This window comes from Vicia villosa, linkage group LG3 (assembly GCF_029867415.1).
Source record: "Vicia villosa cultivar HV-30 ecotype Madison, WI linkage group LG3, Vvil1.0, whole genome shotgun sequence".
In the NCBI taxonomy this organism is placed as follows: Eukaryota; Viridiplantae; Streptophyta; class Magnoliopsida; order Fabales; family Fabaceae; genus Vicia; species Vicia villosa.
The window spans coordinates 108,628,966-108,652,774 of NC_081182.1; the positions used below are offsets into that span (position 1 = coordinate 108,628,966).

At 34.6% G+C, this 23,809-nt stretch overlaps 1 protein-coding gene across 1 annotated transcript; it reads left to right on the forward strand.

Moving 5' to 3' along the window:
* The first annotated feature begins 12,677 nt into the window (after positions 1-12,677).
* LOC131656523 (uncharacterized) lies at positions 12,678-16,415 on the forward strand. The gene is made up of 8 exons (XM_058926222.1): positions 12,678-12,927; positions 13,028-13,519; positions 13,647-13,796; positions 14,091-14,267; positions 14,347-14,451; positions 14,539-14,700; positions 14,767-15,323; positions 15,657-16,415. Exons 1-8 carry the CDS (start codon positions 12,876-12,878, stop codon positions 16,260-16,262), a joined length of 2,301 nt encoding a protein of 766 aa, XP_058782205.1. The 5' UTR covers positions 12,678-12,875; the 3' UTR covers positions 16,263-16,415.
* The last annotated feature ends 7,394 nt before the right edge of the window (positions 16,416-23,809 follow it).

Genomic DNA, 23,809 nt, shown 5'->3' on the forward strand with positions numbered 1-23,809 from the left:
ATTTGGAAACATCATTATAAAACTCTTAAAATCAATATTTTACATGTAAATTAAATTATTTCAATTTAATGAGTAATTTGTTGAACTTTTGAATATTTCATTTTAATTTGTTTTAAACTGTGTTTTTCTCATTAAGTAAAATATTATATTATGAATAGAATTTGAAAATTAAAAGTAATTTTAAAAATAATATTTATTTTAAGCAATTTTTTATTTTCATAAATACAGTATATCAAATAATTAACCATAAACTTTGATTTAATAATATTTCAAAATATTTGAATATTAATAATTGAATAAATTACTAATACTTGTGTTAATATATGTGTATATACTATAGATAGTTTACATTATGTTGTCTTATAGGCAAGTGCCACGTGCACAGGCTAAGCTATTATTGTCCACACAAACTATTAGTCTTTCTAGTTGATATATATATGGTTGTAACCAGTAGTGTTAATCAATAAAGAAGATCAAGTTTATTCTCTAACTGTTTTCTGTTTCGTGTAACAAACTTTTCACTATTGCATCTTCTTCTTCAATTCTCTATGCATCACCATGATGAACCTTTCACCATTATCATGGTATCAGAGCCTGGTTTAAAATCCGGTGGGCCACCTTCTATGGTTTCCGCTATCGGACCACCCACCATTTATTTCCATGCTACAGTTGTCTAGTCCTGGACGTGAGGGGGTGTATTAAGAGTCCCACATCGGACAATATATGGCCTGAGCATGTCCTTATAAGTGGGGGCAATCCTCACCCTACAAGCCGGTTTTGTAGAGTTGAGTTAGGCAAGGTACGCTTGATGTATCCAATTACTTCACACAAATGAAAGTAATGTGGGATGAACTAGAATCCTATCGCCCTACCACTACTTGTTGTTGTGCTATACCTTGTTCTTGTGGTGCTTTATTGTCCATTCACGTGTACCATGATCAGGATTATGTAATTCGCTTTCTCAAGGGTTTGAATGAAAAATTTGCTCATTCTAAGTCTCAGATTATGATGATGAATCCGTTACCAACTATTGATAAGGTGTTATCTCTCATCATTTAACAAGAAAGAGAATTGAATCATGTGAATCAACCGACTTCTGGTAACACTGAGGAAGCTGCAGCTTTTCATTTTCATTCCAAACCTGACTCCAAGACTGATTCAAAAATTGCACACACTTATGGCAATAATTCTGGCAAAGGAAGATCATAGAGTTATAGTGGAGCTAAAGGTTCCAATCGTGTCTGCACTCACTGTGGGCGAACCAATCACACCATTGAGACTTGTTTCCTCAAACATGGTTATCCACTTGGATACAAGTACAAAAGTAAGTCTACTAACTCTGTTGCTATGTCTGATGCCTCTGCTGAAACAGGACAGGATGCTTCCCAACAGAAGTCAACCAATTCCTCTTGTGGTTTTACTCAAGAACAATATCACAGCATTTTAGAATTACTCCAATAATCAAAACCTAGCTCTAAAGCCAATTCCATCTCCACTTCTCCATTTGTCCTAAATTCCCACTCTCAGAATGATCAAGGTAAAAATGCCTATCTTTGGATTCTTGATACTGGAGCTACAGATCATAATGCTTTTGATTTGTCTATTTTCATTTCTCATAAGTCTATCATTCCTATCCATGTTAGTTTTCCAGATGGATCACAAGTTACTGCCTCTGTTTCTGGCAGCATTGCCTTATCTTCTACCCTAACCTTACATAATGTGTTGCAGATTCCTAGCTTTCATGTTAATTTGCTTTCAGTTGCTAAACTTGTGCATAGCAATAATTGCTCTATCCAGTTCACTAATCATTCTTGCAAAATTGTGCAAAATCATTCCATGGCAATGATTGGTATAGCTAAACTTCAAAGAGGGCTATATGTTCTTGATACTTCTGTTCACCATCGCGCATGTCTTTCCTTTGCTCAGAATCCATGTAATCCTTGGCATTTAAGATTAGGCCATATTTCTGATATAGGTTTACAGAACATTTCAAAAGTTTTTCCTTTTGTTCCTACACAATGTAATAATGACATCCCTTGTGATTCTTGTCATTTTGGTAAACAGAAGAAACTGCCTTTTCCTCATAGTATTACTAATACAACTGCCCCTTTTGAATTGTTACATGCAGATGTTTGGGGACCTTTCTCCACAGTTTCTATTTTTGGTCATAGATATTTTTTGACTCTTGTAGATGATTATACAAGATACACTAGGGTCATTTTTCTCAAAACTAAAAACCAAACTAAGAATAGAATTATACAATTCATAGCTTACTTAGAAAATCATCTCAAAACTTCTCTTAAGACTTTTAGATCAGATAATGGTACTGAATTTCTTACTCTTTCTGAATTTTTTGCCTCCAAAGGTATCCTTCACCAAAAATCTTGTGTTGAAACTCCACAACAAAATGGAGTGGTGGAGAGGAAACAACAACACATATCGAATGTGGCTAGATCTATGTTTTTTCATTCCAAAATTCCTTTAAACATGTGGAATTTCTGCGTGCAACATGCCATTCACCTAATAAATAGACTCCCTACTCCCACTTTGAAATTAAAAACTCCATATGAGATTCTCTATGGTTAACCTCCTTCTATTGTTCACCTAAAATTTTTGGTTGCCTAAGTTTTGTTGTTACCTTGCATTCTCATAGATCAAAATTTGATCCTAGAGCCACAAAGTCTGTTTTCTTGGCTTTAAGGATGGGACCAAAGGCTACATTCTATATGATCTTACACATCACAACATTTTTGTCTCTAGGCATGTGATCTTCTATGAACACAATTTTCCCTTTCAAAATGACAGTTCTGATTCTACCACCATTGATCCCTCTCTATCTCAGTCCAGTCACATTTATGATGATCCTGACTTGCAGCATCAGTCACCTATATCTACTGATGTCTCTAATCCCCTGGACAATACATCTTCCTCTTCTAATTCCCTTCAACAATCCCCTAGATCTTCTCTTTCTCCTAGTACTGGTACTACTCCTGATACATCCTCTTCTACTGTTGTACCTTCTCATAGTCAGCCTACTCATCCTATTGTTGTACTTCTTCACAGTGCATTTGTTCATCCTGCTAGTCCTAGTTTGTATCCCTCTAATACTTCTTCCTCTCCCTCATACTCTACTTTGCCTAATGTCCCTACCGCGAAAATTAACAGAGTCACTACTAACATATTTATCCTGAAAAGGAAGGGAATTCCAGCAAACCACAAAACAAAACAACGGTCTCACGACCAGAGAAAAGGGTAAGGGAGTCGGTTACGCGAGGGGAAGGTATTAGCACCCCTCGCGCCCATCGTACTCGATGGTATCCATGCTTGTGTCTAAAACTATGGGTGTGTAACAAGTCTACGCCTAATCTGAACTAAAATGAATGCAAAATGTAGGGAAAAGAAAGAGTTATACTCGCAAGGGCCTACCCCGCTACCTACGTATCCGTTTTGCGGAATCAGAGGTACCGTAGCTCGGCTAACTAGTTTCTGTTAGTTTTGTGTTTTTTAGGTGAACAAGTTACATTCACACTCCGCTGCTCGACCTTTGGAGACTTATGCTTGGGAATGGAGCGGAAATAACAAGCTCTTAGGAAAAGAAAATCAAAGAGTGTGGTTTGTGTTTTAAAGAATGCATGAGGAAAACCTAAGCTAAGGGGAAAGCTTGCTACCTAATGTTATCATACAAAGGGTACAAGTCTAAACTAAGCTAGCAACCTATGGGGAAAAGCGAAAGCAAACAAGAATATCACACAAACAAGCTCCGCTCGTAAAGCAAACAAACTACTGGCACTGGCCATGTAGTAGAAAAGCGGTCCCGCCATAGCCAAGGGGAGAGAATCACCCGAGTCAACCAAGCATTAGATCTCGCGAAAATGATCGGCCTATAGACAAGAGGAACGGGTACCTCTCAGCAACCAAGCCGTCATGGATCTGAAAGGAAAACGGTGCATGCGTACACCGAGCATCAACGTCGAGCGACGCGAGCTATAGGAAATGCAGGGGTCCGGTTTCCTGAACCTTTTTCCTGACATACTCGATAACAAGATCTTGTGCCGATTTAGAAGCGAGCAACGCGTAGCGTGTGCATACTGAACGGACTCGATGAGACTGGGCGGGGGTTGATTGCTAATCCTTTCCGCATGCCTTCCATGAGGACTTAACAGAGTGCCATATAGGACTTATTACACCGTGACTCCCTGCCGCAAAGCACAAATATAAACACACCAACAAAAACAGAGCCTTTTTCGAGGGCTTGGTCAGATGCATGTCTAAATCCTACTTCTCATGTTAAAGGATGATGCGTAAAAGCGATAAAGTGCAAGAAAAATAAAATGAAACGGGATCAATACCAAACGGATTATGATTCGTAAACCGTAGCGAAGAGAGCAAGGAAACTAAGGATCTCGCGAGCGAGCTAGCAAAGAAAAAGCAAATAGTCAACACACCGATTAGCCATGAAAGCACACAAAGGTCGACATGCACGTCGAGCATAATCACAATACACCTGCAAGAGGAACAAGCAAACCAAACAAGCAGATATAAGGTAATAGGAACGTGTCTCCATGATGAGAACATGATACGAGTGAATGTGATTGTGTCCCGCAAATAGAGCGGAACACTCACGTAATAAGCGTCGATCGGTGACTATCCAAAAGCCTTGCACACTAGCACACAAGTTAGAGATAACAAACATCGCAATCGGAATTGCGTTGGTGCTTTACACCGAAAAAGGATAACGAAATGAGAAATTTGACATTAACACACTTTTTAAACATAAATCGAGCACAAGTAAGATAACAACGGAAATAGCACTCAAATGTTAGTCAAATATGTACATAAGTATTATGGAAACCAAAGCAAGTATTTAAAAGTCAAAAGGTACACCAAAACGGTAAAATCGAGAAAAAACGATAAGAACTAAACTATATAACAAAACATTTTAAATTCAAACAAGCAATATACTACATGTTTTTTATTCATTTTTTATCATGCAAAAATCTAACAAAACAATTGATTTTATGTGTCATTTTATCTAGAAAATAATAGAGAAAACTATGTACAAAAATCTAATTCTAAACACCTAAAAAACTTGAATCAGGAGGGGTTTATTATGAAAATGAAGGTTTGGCTAAGGATTTTGCAGGCCCAATCAGAATAGGGCCCAGGGGCGTTTTTGCACATATTTTCTATGTCAACAAAAAAGAAAGATGGGCCATGGTAGGGGAATGTGTTACGCAATTCGTGGAAGGCCTAAGTAGACTGTATCGATCCATTTAGATTATGATTTCAGATTTCCACATTAAGCATGTTAATCCTATTTTGTGAGTCAAATTAAGTTCTCAATTATTCATGTTAACATCACTTAACCTGGCTAACAATCACAATTAAAGTAAACACAGAATCAAAAGGGGATTAGGTCAAATAGCAAGTGACGATTGAAACCTTAACCTGAACTTCATCTTCTTCTTGTCTCAGGTCGTGAATGGCGCCAGAGGTCTCCTCAAGCTTCTCCGATCAATACAACGGCGGTGATTCTCTCCCCTATTCTCCGCTTCACACATCTCCGACTCAAATTCAGACGAACGAATCCTTCATCCTCTCGATTCCGCTCTCATCTTTCTCCGATCCTCTCGTTCTCTCACAACGGTGCGGCGGCCAGAGAGTAGTCTCTCCGATGAAGCTCCCCTCGTCTCAATCTCTCCGTTTCATAACTCTCATTCGACGCTTCCTCTCTTTCTCAAACAACTCGCGGCGGCCAGATTTCATGCGGTGAGCGTTGTTGTTTGCAGCGATGGAGATTGAAGGAGAAGCTGCGAGGATGCGGTCATTCACAATGGAGAAAATGCAATGCCGAACAGTGGATAATGGCGATGAAGGATTTGGTTGAGCTTTCGCGATATGCTTGCAGGATTTGTGGAAGGTTCTTGAGTCAATTCAGATCGAGGATGGTTTCTGTTGTGTATGATTGAATCTGAGAGAAGAAGATTGATGAAGATGAGAAGGTTGATGCAATCACGATGGAGATTAAACGCAGATTGAGGACCGTTTCTATCGTATCTGATTGAATCTCAGAGGGGAGGATTGATCAAGATTGAGAGTGCAATTTGTTGAAGGTTATGAGGTTGGAGATTTTGTTTATGGTGATTCAAGAATCTGAGATGTAGTTGAATCTGTATTGTGAAGATTGAAGGAGATGGAGAATTTGGAGATAGAGTTTCTGTTCAGAGTTTGTTACGCTTTCTCCTCAATTCTGTTACGTTCTTCTCCTTTTGTTTATCTGTTATGATTTTTATTTTCCATTCTTGTTCTGATCTCTAATGTCGACTCTATACTCAGTTGGTAATTGGATTTTTTTGGAACCTTTTATTGCAGCTCCAGTTTTCTTGGACTGTATTGTGTTGAACCCGTTTTACTATGAGCTGACTCGCTTGTAATATGTGAACTGAATGGCTGAAGAAGGTGCTTGGTCAAGGAAAATGCAAAAGGAACATTCATTCTTTAGACTTATGTTTTTGCTTTGTTCATGATGTAAAGAGTTTTGGTGTAATTTTGTAATGAAACTTGAATGGATTTGCAAATATAATTTGAACATGGGCTGAATTTTGTGATGATATTGTACTGATATTTTGAACATGGGCTTTGGTATATATTTTTTGTAATGAAGTGTATAGACATGATAATATGAAAAGTGGTGATGTATGGGCCATAAGTAGAGAGCCGAATTCAAGCGCAGACCTTTGATCACACCTATTTCCCTTTTTGCACCATTACAACTTTGAACCTAAAGGATGAATTTCAAGTATTCCATTGTAATCCCCTTTCCAAATTGGCATGCTTAAGTCTTGATCTAATCCTTGAATTATAATGAACCTAAATCATCATTTGAATGAACTTCACTTCAACAAAAATCCTAATTCAATCAATGAACCAAATTTCTTGCATTAAAAGCGACAAACAAAAGTCTTGATTGCTACTTCACTTCCTTATGCCATGATTCGCATTCGAACTCAAATCCAACATAACAATAACTCCTTAAGGAATATTTGGAGAAGATAAGAATTGAAGCTCCTAAGAACATCTCGACATGTGATCCAATGAATCTCATTTGAATTAAAGATTGCAGACACCATGTATAAGAAACTCTTTATTATTTTTTTCTCTGATTTCTGAGAGACGAAGTAAACGTCTTTCATAACTTATTGCACCGAGAAAGAGGGCAAATTTTGGGGTGCAACACCTAATGCATCCAATGACCAACAGTCTAACACTTTATCCCCACATCCTCCTCTTAGGCAATCTTCTAGAGTTTCTAATCCACCCAGCTATCTAGCTGACTACCATTGCTACAATACTCAAACCAAGTCCTCACTTACTTCAACCCCTTATCCTCTCTCTTCTGTGCTATCCTATGACAGATGCTATCCTTCTTTCAAAAATTTCTGTTGCTTCATTTCTTCTAATTCTGAACCTAAAACCTATAACCAAGCTGCCAAACTTGATTGTTGGATTAAGGCTATGAATGCTGAGTTAGATGCTCTTGTAGCAAATCAAACTTGGTCCTTGGTTGATCTTCCACCTGGGAAAACTCCTACTGGCTGCAGGTGGGTTTACAAAATAAAACACAAGGCTGATGGATCTATTGAAAGGTATAAAGCCAGGCTGGTGGCAAAAGGCTTTACTCAGATGGAGGGAGTTGATTACTTTGATACATTCTCACCAGTTGCTAAGCTCACTACTGTTAGGGTTCTGCTCTCATTAGCATCTATAAAAGGTTGGCATTTGGAGCAATTAGATATTAATAATGCTTTTTTACATGGAGAGTTACATGAAGAGGTATACATGTCTCTTCCTCCTGGCTTGACCGGTGTTTCTCCTTCCAAGGTTTGCAGACTTCACAAATCCTTGTATGGCTTGAAACAAGCAAGTAGACAGTGGTACTCAAAACTATCTACTTTCTTAGTTTATCTTAGATATCATCAATCACTAGCTGATTATTCCTTGTATATCAAGTCTGATTCTCAATGTTTTACTGCCTTGCTAGTTTATGTTGATGATATAGTTTTGGCAGACAATTCTATGGCAGAGATTAGACAAGTGAAACACCTTTTAGATGCACAGTTCAAGATAAAGGATCTTGGTCAACTTAGATATTTTCTAGGTCTTGAAATTTCCAGATCACAAGAAGGTATTTTCCTTAACCAACGAAAATACACCTTGGAACTATTAGAAGGTGCTGGTATCCTTGGTGCAAAACCTTCTTCAATGCCATTTGATCCAACCATTAAGCTTTCCATTCATGAAGGTGACTTAATGGAGGATCCTACCATATACAGAAGGTTAATTGGCCGTTTGATTTACCTGACTAATTCCAGACCAAATATATCCTTTGTAGTGCAACATCTCAGCCAATTCATGTCTCAGCCTCGTATTCCTCACCATCAAGCTGCCATTCGTGTTCTAAGATACCTTAAGTCTGTTCCTACCACAAGGTTATTCTTCTCTATTTCTAGCTCCCTGAAATTGCTTGGATTTGCAGACTCAGATTGGGCTCGATGCCTTGACTCAAGGAAATCAATCACAGGCTTTTGTGTCTTGCTTGGTTCTTCATTACTGTGTTGGAAATCCAAGAAGCAGCATACGATTTCTAGGTCCTCCACTGAGGCAGAGTACAGGGCTTTGGCCTCCATTACTTGTGAAATCCAATGGTTGCAATATTTGTTTCGAGATTTTCTCATTGAATTTCCTCAGCCTGCTTCCATTTTTTGTGATAGTCGTTCTGCAGTTTACTTAGCTCACAATCCTACTTTTCATGAGAGGACCAAACACATCGAGTTGGATTGTCATGTTGTGCGTGAGAAAATTCAGTCCAAGCTTATTCACTTGTTGCCTATCTCCACTCATGATCAACTTGCTGATATGCTTACTAAACCTATTCACTCTCCTGCACTCAAGACTATCCTGGACAAGCTTGGCCTTTGCAACATCCAAAGTCCACCTTGAGGGGGACTGTTAGTATATGTGTATATACTATAGATAGTTTACATTATGTTGTCCTATAGGCAAGTGCCACGTGTACAGGCTAAGCTATTATTGTGCACACAAACTACTAGTCTATCTAGTTGATATATATATATATGGTTGTAACTAGTAGTGTTAATCACTGAAGAAGATCAAGTTTATTCTCTAACTGTTTTCTGTTTCGTGTAACAAACTTTTCACTATTGCATCTTCTTCTTCAATTCTCTATGCATCACCATGATGAACCTTTCACCATTATCAACTTGAAAAATTTATAAATGTAGTTTTTATTCAATCTAATTATCTTATATATTATACTATAAATGGTTAAATAAGCTTTTGGTCTATATAAATATTGCAGTTTTCAGTTTTAGTCCTTTCTCCTTTAGGCAACGATTTTATAAGGATCAAAAACTTATTTAACCCTATTATAATTATATAGTTACTAAATTATAGAAAAACCAAAAAGACTGAACGTGTTTCAAAATTTTCTTAAGAGATGTAATTTACATGTTTTAAAAAAATAAAACTAATGTTATTTTGATATCAGAAAAAGGAGTTAATATAATACAAGCTCAACTAGAAATACAATAAAATTAAACATTTAAGTTTTTGTTTTGTTTATATGGTTAAAAATAGATATTAAAAATTAATATATTTAATAATACTTTAAGTTTTTAAAGTAATATGTAGAAGATAATACACATTGTATACTTATATAACATAACAAAATATTATAAAGAAAATAAAAAATATTTAGATTAAAAATTATATATTGAAAAATTATTCAATAAATAATTTATTATAATAGTAGTTTTAACGCATTTAAATTAAAATAATCTTAATTAGTTAAAATAATTTGATTTAAAAATTAAATAAATATTTTATTTATTTAATAGAATTAAAATAAAAATGAATTATCTTACATTTTTTTTAGAAAGGGTTAGGTCAAATTTTTTTATCATTTGATATTATTAGTGCATATTTATTATGAGTTTAAAGGTAGTACACTGAAAGTGTAAACAAACTTTACACATACATACAATCAAAATCCTTACACTTCCCATGTCATTAATTTTTTAAAATTAAAATTGTGTTTTAATTGGATACATGATTGTGATTGGTTGACAGTGTAAAAATATTTTACACTGTCACTCTTAGTGTATATCCTTTTTTTCTCATTTATTATTATCACGTTTTTATATTATTATTCATGGTATTGATATTAAAATAGTGTATTATTATTATTGCCACATTTTATTGCTATTAAAACTATATTAATAGCCTGTTATTATTATTATTGTCAATTTACTCAATTATCTTATCATCAATGAATGGTTTATTATTATAGGAATTATAAATAATAAACATTATTATTATTGTCACATTTTTATTAATAGTGCATTATTAGAATGTAATTAGTTTTTTAAACGATCAAATGCGTAAAAATGGTGTATATCGATTTGAATTTCACATCATCTACATTTTCAGAACAATATCCGCCATTTATAGTCGATTTGCAAATCAATTATAAAACAACTCCATAATTTTGGTACAACTCCAAATGCAATTCCTGTAAACCAAAAAAATAAAAAATAGAATAAGAATAATTAAAATTTTAGGGTGCGTTTGATTTACAAAATGATAAGTATAGGACAGAACAGTACAAGATAATTTTTTTGTACAATACTGTGTTTGATAATTGAGGAACTGAACAAATTTTTTAATCTATTTTGTTTGATATATTTATATATTGAATACAATAATATAATTTTTTTTATATAATATTCATTATTGATATATAAAATATGATATTCATGGTTTGATGGTTTGATGAAGGACAAAAATTCATGTTTTTGTCTCGTCCCCGGACACATTTTGTTTTGTCCTATGTTTTGTATAAACAAAGTAATTGGTAAACAAATTAATTTATTAATATTTTATGTAAATATAACGAGTATTTGAAAAAAAGAAATTATCTTCCCCCAGTTATGTTCATAAACCAAGAGGTCTGTGGCGCTAATTTCTAAAATAATAAAAAAATGATGAGGATTGATCATACCTGATCATACTGGATCGTCAATGGCCTTCAACTGCTGGACTTTGAGTGAATGTGGGTTGTACCTGCAAGGTACTCCGATGTCAAAGTGAAAAAGAGAGCAAGGGAGAGCAAGTACACATATTAGGTGAGAATGAAAGAGTTACCTGACCCTATAGTGAAATAAGGTATTTATAGGGTATTTATAGCCCCCAGCACGGGTGTGGTGTCGTTTTTTTACCTCCCCGTTTCACTTGGGAGGACGGCACGCGGACCCTTCACGCGAAATTTGGAAGGAGAAAGGCGCCATTGTGAGATGATTATTTTATGCCAGTTCATCTTATCTATAAGTGTTATGTATCATTGAATTAAAAATGAGCAATATTTCTATGACGTATGATGTAGCATTATAAATGCTCAAGTCACCACATGCAATATTCCTTTGAGGAACACACATTTGTGGGAGACACACCTCTTCTCCACCAAAAACCTTAAGGTAACAAGTGAGTGGGTTCTCCCACTTATAAATGCTCAAGTCACCACATGCATTTTTAATGTGGGACTATTATCCACACTCACACTTGTATTATTCTCAACATGTACTACATTCGAGTTTTTGTCGGACTTGCACAAACTCGACAAAAATTGAACTATCTTTAGTATTTCTGTGTTTTAACTCTAAGACATTTAAAAGTGTTTGAATTACTTATAAAGAAGGTGGTTCCATTAACAATTCTAACTTCAATCCATTTAATTTAAATAAATTTTCTACCAACAAGAATAAAGAAAACTTGGACACAAACAATGGAAGAAAAGAATACAAATTAACAAAGTAACGAAAATCCATGAGGCTGAAATTTCTAGTGACACTTCCTAGAATAAAACAGGCAGCACCCTTCAAGGCAACGCAAAACGTAATTGATAAAACGCACTTAGTAGATATGACAGTGCGACAGTTTTACTATGAAATTTAGAAATTCTCTATAAATAACGAAAACTCATCCAATTCACTAAAAAAACTCAATTAGCTGATGCAAACATAGGATAAAAATATTGGTTTTGATAATAAATAAATAAACCTGCCATGAAAACAAAAACTTAAAGTAATTGCAAATGTAATGATTAAACTTTTTTCATTAAAAATAATTAAAAAAAAAAAACTCTTTCAAAACCACGTGAAACACGACGATATAGGAATGTTTTAACATGTATCTTATCTTAGGCTAAAGTTAAAAATATCAAAGAACCTTCTTTTACTTACTTAAATTGAAAGTAATGTAAAAATTGCCTGTATATATTCATGATCTTATTGAACTGTAGCAATCGAAAAGCTATGTATACACTACTTTTGACATATACACCGTATATGTATACAAAACATATATAAATTATATTTTTTTATTAATATGTTATACTTTGATTTCTGTGCCACCAACAATTTACTTTATTATAGAATACGGTGTAAGTACGGTGTATGTCAATAGCAGTGTAGCAATAGCACAGCTCTAATATAATATGTACTTAACTTGTAGATTTGAGAAACAAACTTTCCTTTAGTATCTATTTTTTTTTCTTTTTCTTTTACTGTAGTAGTAGTTCTGTTCTTCTATATTCTATGGAATAATATCTTTTCTTTTTCTCTTATCCTTCAAATTCACTTAAAATATACAGGCAATCAAAGTTGAAAGCATAGGATTCTTTATTTAAAACAAGAACTACAAGCTGCATGCATTGGAACATATAAATAACATAAGGGTTAAACTTCTCTTCCTCAACTCACATTGTTCTTTCACTCTTCATTTCAACCTTGAAGATCACCATGAACATTATTGAAGTGGACGACTATATTTATGACACCTCGGAATCGGAAGGTAAATCTTAAAGTCCGTCTCTAATTTCATTGGCAATTATATTTCTAGTAGTAAATTAAATTGCAACCAAATATTAACTCTATGAAATGTGTGTATCAAGAGGACATGCTACGAGAGTATACAATAGAAGGAAATTGGGAAGAAGTTGAGAAACTATACAAATTGGATCCAAAACTCAGCACAGTAAATATCAACAAAAGTAGAGGAACTGCACTGCATGTGGCAGTAAATGATAACAAAGGAGAAGTTGTTAGAAATCTTGTTGATTCAATCATAAGTCACAAAATTGAGGAGGCCCTTAAATGTAAGAATGAAAAGGGTGACACTCCATTGCACCTTGCAGCATCAAGAGGATTCAAAGATATATGTGAATGTATCATAGGAGAAAATGGTGAAAGGAAGGATTTGATTCTTATTGATAACAATGCTGGAGAGACTCCTTTGTTTCTTGCTGCACTGTCTTGGCAAAAAGAAGCGTTTGTTTATCTCTTCAAATTGAAACCAATGGAGGGTGGTTATTCATATATTAAAGATCTTATTAGAGACAATGGAGATAGTATTCTTCACTGTGCCCTCAAGAGAGAATTTTTCGGTAATTAATTTTCTTATTTAATTTGCATGTTTGCTTCTTCTTAGCAGATTTTGCATCCATTCATGTGAATCTGGATCGTTAGAAAAATGTGAGTCTAGAATACTAATATTTCTGTATAATCCGACAGATTTGGCGCTTATAATAATAGATAAATTTCCCAATCTTATTTCCATTCCAAACAAACACGGAGTTAGTCCTCTCAAACTTCTTGCTACTAGGCCCTCAGGATTCGAAAGTGGATGCAAGATGACATGGTGGAAGAGGATTCTGTACCACTGTAAGTGTGCAATATTTCAATATTGTGTACATTACAATCAATTATTAGGGTCGTCTTTTAGGATCTGCAAAACAGTCTACCGCACAAAGTAGACTTCATAAAATATTTGTCACATTTAAACTATGACAAAATAGGATCACTCTCTGTTCTGCCGTAGTTAAATCATGGCTTATCTACATGGCATCCAAAAACTTATGAAGCATCTTTCCTTTATTCATGGTTATAATACATTTATGCATTACTAGATTGGATGTATTGATCTAATTAATATTATGACACACAATATATCAAAAGGTATACCTGTGGGAATCCTAAATGTGAAAGAAGCTGTCAAAAATTATGCCATGAAACAAGAGTCAAGCCCCCCCCACAATTGTCCAGAGAACTATGACACATGTTATCTCTTTTTTCTAAAATGTAAGAAGATGCTGAAGGGAGTGCTGAAACAAACTACTTGTACTGCTGAATATGGTATGTGTGAATTACATCTTACAGTAGTAAGTATCTGCATAAAACACAATCCAAAAATTAAACGGTTATTGAATTGCAGGATCTAATCATATGAGAGAGAAACCCAAACACAAACTTCTTCCAGAAATGTGTCTTTCATTTATGAAGTTTGCATTGATCTATATCCTTGGCCTTTCGGGAGTAGGTAATTAGATGTCTCATCTTAGTTGATCATATGAATAAATGTTTGTTTTATAGTTCTATGAATTGTGTGTTCAAATTTTGTTAAAAGGGGTTGAAGAAATTCAAAAGATGAAGCAAAAACACAAATGGAGTGGTCAACTATTGAACAAATTTATGGAGAAGCCTTATGAATCGTATTCGGTAATCGGCATCAAAACAACAGAATATGACAGTGGAGCAGATTTCATGTCTCTTTACAAGCCAAACCAAGGTAAATTAAATCTGTAATAAACTAAGTGTTTTTAAGATATTGAAAATAACAAAATGAAACTTGCAGGAGATAATAATAGTGAGGAGCCAAAGATTTCTACGATGTTCGAAAGTGAGACAACTATTTTAACAAAAGCAATAAATAACCTAGTTAAAAAAGTGGATGAGCTTACAACAAAAATAGTGAATAATAGTGAAGAGCCAAAGATTACTGAAAATAGACAAATAAACTTGCAAGAGATTCTGGAAAGTGAGGAGCCAAAGATTTCTGAAAAAAGCCGACTGATTCTGGAAAGTGAGACAGCAATTTTGACAGCAGCAAGAAATGGCATAGTTGAAATAGTGAATGAGCTTATAACAAAAATACCAAGCTCAATATACGATGTTAACTTGGAAAATAAAAATGTATTGCTTGTAGCAGTTGAGAACAGAAGAACCAATGTTGTTGAGGCATTAAGAAAACAGTATAAAGAGATTAAAACAGAGACAATATTTGATAACTTAATTCAAGGTGTGGACTATGAAGAGAACACTGTGTTACATTTAGCTGCTACAATAAGTGATCGAGATTGGCACATTTCTGGATCTTCCGTGAAAATGATGTGGCATATGAAATGGTTTGAGGTATTCATATTTTTAATATAGCATAAGTTCAACTCCAACCTGTTTGAAGTGACTTATATGAGCTTATTTATAAATGTTTTTCATAAGCTCTCCATGACGCATTATATATAAGCACTTAAAATTTAATGCTTATCCTATGAACTCTGAATTAAACTATCTGTCCAAATAGGGTCACATTGTGTTTGGTTTGGATTAACTTACGACGAGCTTATTTACAGCTTATTTAACGAGTCTCACTTTAAAAATCAAAATGTTTGTCACTGATAAAACTTTTCTACGTAATTTGATATAATAACAATATAATATTCTAACAATTTTTACATGATGAAGCAGTACACTAAAGGACTAGTACCAGAGCATTTCATATATAGAACAAACAAAAAGGACAAAACAGCAGAAGAATTATTCAAGAAATCTTCTGCAAAACTAGTACAAGAAGGTAGTAAATGGTTCAAAGACATTTCTGAGTCTTGTTCTGTAGTAGCAGTACTCCTTGCCGGCGTTGCCTTCGCTACGTCAAGCAGTGTGCCAGGCGGCAACCAAAGTGATACAGGGGAACCAATATTGAAAGGAAATCCTGCATTTGATACATTTGCCATGTCTTCACTAATTGGTCTTTGTTTCTCTGTCACTGCACTCATATTGTTCCTTTCTATACTCACCACTCAAAAAGAAGCCAAAGATTTCAGAATTGATTTGCCTCGGAAGCTTCTTTTCGGAATGAGTTCTCTTTTCTTGTCGATGGTTGCATTGTTCGTTGCTTTCTGTTCTAGCCATTTCTTTTTGGTTGACCACAAGTTCAAACACATTGTGTTTCTGATTTATGCAGTCACTAGTTTTCCTCTGACTTTGTATGCAGTATCACAACTTCCACTTTACATTGATCTTCTAAGAGGTATAGCAACCAAAGTGCAAATGACAAGTGATAAGGACAAATGAAAATGTGCTTGGCTTGTTCAAATAAGGACAATTGATAGGGACAATTGTTACCGGAGTATTTTTTGTTTTGGCTTGAGTACTTTTATGTTAGGAGCAGTGTATGCCTAATGTTGGATTGTGGTTTTTTTAGTGAAACTCTTTTATTAAGTACTATGTCTTGTTGTGTGAAAAAAACTAATTCAAGTGTTGTAACCAATTAACGTGGGGGTGTAATTGGTTACAGGCTTCATAAAGGATCAAATAAGCTCTAGAAAAGTGCTTTTGGAGTTAGCGTTACTAGTTACGCATTTGCAGTAACCGATTACACCTGATTGTTATTCTTTTAGTTTTGTCAGCTGTAATCGATTACAGGTTTGATGTAACCGGTTACATGACCGACAATTTGCTTTTTTAGACTTTTGGCTTGATGTTTTTGTATCTCGATGCGTGTATAAATACCCAAGTTGTAACACTCCATTTCTGTTGGTGATTTTACTATCATCAATCCATTTTGGTAGTAATGTGATTTACTATAGGCCAATGCAATTATGCGTTAAGTTTGAAACGAGTTAGGGTAGTGCGGAGTGCACGCTCGTTGAGCCAAACGCGTAATTGAATATGAATAATAGAAACGGGCATAACGTTTCGTTTGAATAGTTGCACCCGTTCCCAACGGACATAACGATTCGTTTGAATAGTTGCACCCGTTCCAACAGACATAACTGTTTTCCGAAAAGGTGTGTTTGTTCGTTTATATTATTGGTCTCCTATATAAGGAGTCTTTTGGTCTCGATTTGATACACGAAATTACAGACTTCCTCTCTACATTCTGATCTGCTCTCTATTGTCAGAAACAGATTGTTCTTCAAGAATTATCCCCGCAAAGATTTCGTGAACCCGACAAGAATAGGGTCGAAATACTTTGTTCGGAAAGTGAACAAACACGATTCTTGAAGATATCCAGGATTATCATACCATTTATCTAACAAACGAACAAAGTATTTTTTCGATAATCATGGCTGGAGGAGGAAGCACCGTCAAGGAGATGACTAAAAGTTTCGGAAAATTGGACAAGTTTCAAGGACAATTTACATGAGAGAGGATCATCTCCATTTCTTAAAGAAATGGCAAACACCATTACTAAAGTTTTGGGATATAATACATTTATATTATTGAAAAGTGTGACATATATTTTGTATATTTTAATTTTTATATGATGAAATCATTAGTAATGACACTCTCCATTTCTTTGAAGAAATGGAGAGGATCTTAACTCAATTTACATATGGTGAACACACGAAAAAATTTACATCATAAACCGGTATTTCAAATAATGACAACCGAGGCTTCCGTTTTTCAAACATTTGAAAGAATAAATTCTTGTATCGTGGACACATTCTAAACACAAAAAGAATCAATATGATGAATTCGGGTATGTTTTATTGCTTTTCATAAAAAAAAAAAAAATTATAGAAGTGTGAAAATCATAATAATTAAAATTCAAATGAATTCTTTTTCTAACTGTTGATATAGAGTTAAGTTACCGAGTTATCTTTTTCTGAAATTAATTGTTAATAGTGCTTTGATATAATATCATATCATTAAGATAATCTTAATTTTGTTGTTGTTCTGTATGGATAATAGCATGCTTATGTTCTGTAATGTGACATTAAAAATATCCATGTTGACCAACTGTAATGTGTAGGTATGACATGATAATAAATGGTAATTTCTCCATTAAAATATTAACTAATATTTATATGATACATGTTTTTTCGTGGCCGATATGAGACATGATTTTCCGTGGTCAATATGATACATGATCTTGCATCAACGGCACTGTACTGGAGAAAATGAATTATGATTCATAGAAAAATTTCAAATATGGTGGTACCCAACAATGAATGTTATGTAGGAATACAAAATTGGCATGTTAATGTGGGTATTAGAAAACCAACAGTCATTTGGTTTCAAACCGATGCAACTCACATCAAAGGGTGCGGATGATCACAACTGTGTCATTAGAGCAAAGTATCATTTTGAATAAATTTTGAACAGGGATATCTGTTGGCTAAAAAGTTACAATGTAATATAATATTTACCCACCGAATCACTAAATTTATTGTTTGTGATTTTAAATTTGAAAATATATAAACGTTTATTTTCAGGTGAAAAATTTAATATAAAAGGGTACACAATTAAATTCATATAATTTTAAATTATGATTGTTTGTGATTAATTTGTGACTACAATTTTGATAGAGAAATGTACTAATATTTCTTTACGAGGCTTGTTATGATAAGGCATATAAAGATCAAAATTCATTGGATGCAAATGGATGTTTAGAAGAAAGTATTATAGTGATGATACACTAAACATCTACAAGAATTGATTAGTAACCAATGGCTTCAGACAAAAAGAAGGGATTGATTATTTCGATACCTATGCTCCAGTTGCCCGTATCACTACTATTAGATTGTTGATTGCCTTGGCGGCTATTCATAATCTAGTGATCCATCAAATGGATGTCAAAACAGCATTTCTGAATGGTGATTTGGAAGAAGAAGTATATATGAAGCAACCTGAAGGATTTGTAATGCCTGGTAATGAGCACAAAGTGTGTAAGCTAGTTAAGTCGTTGTATGGGCTGAAACAAGCTCCGAAGCAGTGGCATCAAAAGTTTGATGAGGTTGTTTTGTCTAATGGTTTCATTCTAAACCAAGCTGACAAATGTGTATATAGAAAATTCGATACATCCGGTAAAGGAGTTTTCATTTGTCTATATGTTGATGACATGTTGATCTTTGGCACCGACCAAAATCAAGTTGATAAAACAAAAAATTTCTTGTCATCAAAGTTCTCCATGAAGGATATGGGAGAAGCAGACGTTATTCTTGGTATTAAGATTAAACGGGAGAATAAGGGGATTGTAATTACGCAATCTCATTACATTGAGAAAATACTCAAGAAGTTCAATTATGAAAATTGTTCTCCAGTAAGTACTCCCATGGATCCGGAAGAAAAACTTATGCCAAATACAGGTAAACCTGTGGATCAACTCGGATACTCAAGAGCTATAGGTTCTTTGATGTATGCTATGATTAGCACTAGACCGGATATTGCTTATGCGGTTGGAAAGTTGAGCAAATTTACTAGTAATCTTAGTAGACATCATTGGCATGCGATAACTAGGGTATTCAAGTACTTGAAGGGTACTATGAATTATGGATTGTCATATCTGGGATTTCCTTCGGTGTTAGAGAGTTATTCGGATGCTAGTTGGATAAATAATGTTGAAGATTCATCCTCTACAAGTGGATGTGTGTTCTTGCTTGGGGGAGGTGCCATCTCATGGGCTTACAAGAAGCAAACATGTATAACTAGTTCCACAATGGAATCTGAGTTTGTAGCATTAGCTGTTGCTGGTAAAGAAGCAGAATGGCTAAGGAACTTGGTATATGAGATTTCGATATGGCCTAAACCGATATCACCAATTTCTATCCGTTGTGATAGTAGTGCCACATTGGCTAAAGCATATAGTCAAATATACAATGGAAAGTCTAGACATTTGGGTATTAGACATAGTATGATTAGGGAATTAATCATGAATGGAGTGATATCTATTGAGTTTGTTCGGTCGCAACAAAACTTAGCTGGCCACTTGACGAAGGGGTTAGCTAGAGACTTAGTGAAAAAGTCGGTAATTGGGATGGGACTAAAGTCCATTTAAATCTATTAGTTATGGTATACCCAATTCCCTTCTAATACAACGTTAGAAGCAGAATTCATTGTGGAAAGATCATAGTTAAAGATTGGAGCAATTGTGTTTATCTTCCCAAGGTATGTGCTCAGACCTGCAAGTGATGGCTAGGTTGAAGTGTATCTTCTTAATGGTTCTTTTGAAAAATTGCTAATGCAGGTGCAAGACTAAAAGGATCACCTATGTGAGCATGAAGTTTTGCCGCTTCAAGAAGCTTGGACTTGGCTTCCTATATGCTTATTAATGGATAAGGACACATGGCTTGTAAAGTGTCAAGTATGAATAGTAGAGTATTGTAAGAAACATATGTGTACTATATCTTTAGATATTCAAATGGATTGACGGGTTCAATCATTATGACACCCCGATTTTCGAATATTTGGAATGTGTATTTGTACTAAGATGAAAATTCAATCGTAAGACATTTTCTTCTATGCATTTGTTTGATCGTTATACCTGTAAAATAAATCAAGGATTATACTAAAATGGGGGGAGTTTGTTGGTGATTTTAGTATCATCAATTCATTTTGGTAGTAATGTGATTTACTATATGCCAATGCAATTATGCGTTAAGTTTGAAACGAGTTAGGATAGTGCGGAGTGCACGCTCGTTGAGCCAAACGCGTAATTGAATATGAATAATAGAAACGGGCATAACGTTTCGTTTGAATAGTTGCACCCGTTCCCAACGGACATAACGATTCGTTTGAATAGTTGCACCCGTTCCAACAGACATAACTGTTTTCCGAAAAGGTGTGTTTGTTCGTTTCTATTATTGGTCTCCTATATAAGGAGTCTTTTGGTCTCGATTTGATACACGAAATTATAGACTTCCTCTCTACATTCTGATCTGCTCTCTATTGTCAGAAACAGATTGTTCTTCAAGAATTATCCCCGCAAAGATTTCGTGAACCCGACAAGAATATGGTCGAAATAATTTGTTCGGAAAGTGAACAAACACGATTCTTGAAGATATCTAGGATTATCATACCATTTATCTAACAATTTCTACCCAGTAATTTATAATAAAATCATAGTGATAAAATTTCGACAAAACAATGGGATATCGCATTTCAACATAAAACAAAATCTGTAATTGCATGTTTTCGTAGATACATAGCATTCAGATTAACAATTAACGACATATTTTATTCTTTCAAGGCAAAACAACCTTTTTATTAATTACGCAGGGGAATCACAACTTTCAACTTAGAAATCATTTACAACTTTATTCAACTGAATTCCAACTTATAGTTACTAAACAACTAGAGTAGTAACAACAACATAAAAACAATCATCATCCACCCCCCGAGTGCTACGTATCATAGCAACTAAACCGACTTGGACGGACAACTCCTAATTCTTCATTCTTGAATACCTGCACGTTACCAGTATAAAGACAACGACGAAACAAAGGAAAGGGGTGAGATATCAACCAATATAAACAGGTGTACGTTAAACAGTATATTAGATTAGAATCATACAAATTTCACCCCTTTATAACAACAATGTAACAACAAGCAACAAACAACTTAATAACAACAACAAGACAACTTTAATCAACAACACATCAACGTAGCAACTGAAATTAACACAACATAGTAACAACAACAACCTTAACACACAACTCAAAATGTGACTCAAGTGTGCACATGATGTGGTACCATTGGAGCAGAACTCCCAACTTAAAAATTACCAGTTTATCGAGGCATCAAGGCATAAGCCTTCGTCGCTAATTAATTTGCCAATCCAGGCCAACGTGGTGAGCATAGCTCCAACTTAAAAATTATCAATCCAGGCCAACGTGGTGAGCATAGCTCCAACTTAAAAATTATCAATCCAGGCCAACATAAAGATGCAATGTATGAATGCAACAGTCACATACAACAACAACAATCATCGCAAGGCATAGGCCTACATCGACAATGTACCAATAAGCAGAGGTACTCAACGTCACTTCAACACTGGCCATAGGCCTACAACTTAATCAATTTATCAACAACAATTTATAACAACAACTCAACTCAAATAACATTGGTCATAGGACCCGCAACTCAATAAGCTCCATAAACCGGAAGAAAACAACTTATTCATGTGTACCTGCTATTCAACTCAATCTACATAATTACAACATAATAAACCAACCAAAATACCTACTAATATATACGAACTATTCTAACAATTTTCAACTAATTCCGGTTAAGTGATTATACCGCGTGAATCTACTAATCAGTACTGTTTCAATCCCTACCCTGCTACCAATTATTCGCAGTATCCCTGACAAATTACTTTACTGATACAATTTATTTTTTTCTATTATTACTACACTGTTCATTGTCAATTATCACGGTCTTCTAACACTCCTATTTAATACCACAAGAATTATCTCTGCTAATTTCCACCTGCTCTGAAACTCAAACGATACCCACTGCCAATTTAATAACACTGCTATTTAATTCTAGATATATACAACTCTGTTAAATATGCATAGATATACTAAATTAATTCAATTAATTAATTAATTCAACTAACTAAAGTATATACTGCTACTTTTAGTTACAATTGACTCTGCAATTTAATTAACTTCTGCTATAATCAATTCTGCAACATGCTAAATCTACGACCATATTAACTCTACTACATTCTAATAAGTCTTGCTACTGCACCTCTACAAAATCTATCTACAGCAACTTAATTGAATAACTAATTAGACTTTGCTATATAAACATACATTCTATAGCTAATTTAATTCTTGTTTCTATAATCAACGTAATATGCTATTTCACCAATATTACTATACTGCTACTTGAATAAACTACTCTGCAATTAATTGAATTGTATTAATCCTGCTAATAATACTAATCATAATTATTGAGGCTAAATAGTTTCATTTGTTTTAGTTAAACTCTACTACATAGGTAAGTACTAATGTTTTATAATTCCCCTGCCACACGTGACAAACAAACCGGCAAAACGAAAACAACAAAACCAAATAAAACAAAATAAATATGGGGTGCCCAACCCCAATTAGAGTGGCCCACGCCCCTTACCTCTAGGACGTCCGCCCCTTGCCCAATGCCCTTCAAGGGCGCCTCCTGCACCCAGGGTCGTCGTCCCTTAAACCTTTTCTTCATCTTCTACGTAGTTCTAGTTTCGATTCAATATCCGACATTCCATCGACCATAAATAGAACCACACAACAATATTCCAGCCTTTTCTTAGCGATTCCACAGCACCACTTGTATAAGCTTGCTACACCGAAGTCTTGTACCTCTCACCAAAACCCTTGTTCTATTTTGTCTGCAATTTTGTTTCTTGGTATAATTTTCCAAAAGCTCCAGCCCCCTTATTCTACCAACAAAACCTAATTTTTTATTTTATTCAACTCCACCAATAATAATATTTTCTCATAAATTCCTTAATGGGCGTATTATTAGCACACCTCCGACTTACTACGAATACCACACTTAGTTCAATATAAATTTCTCATTTATAATCCAATATTATTTTTCCGCAACTTCGTCAATCCATCAATTAAATTATACTTCATAGAAATATACCGATTAATTCCCAACTTCAATACTTTTCAACAATTAATTCCGAAAATCCTCTGAAATATTTAAGTAAATAATTAATTAAATTTCCGAGCGTTACGCAAATGGTTTGTTTGTATTAAATTAAGACAATGAATGAAATAGAAAATATTCACCATCGATTGTCTCTCTCTCTCACCCTCTCTTTCTCCACACACTCAAACCCTCCATTGTTTACAATTCATGTGATTGAATGTTCTAACATTTGGCATCAA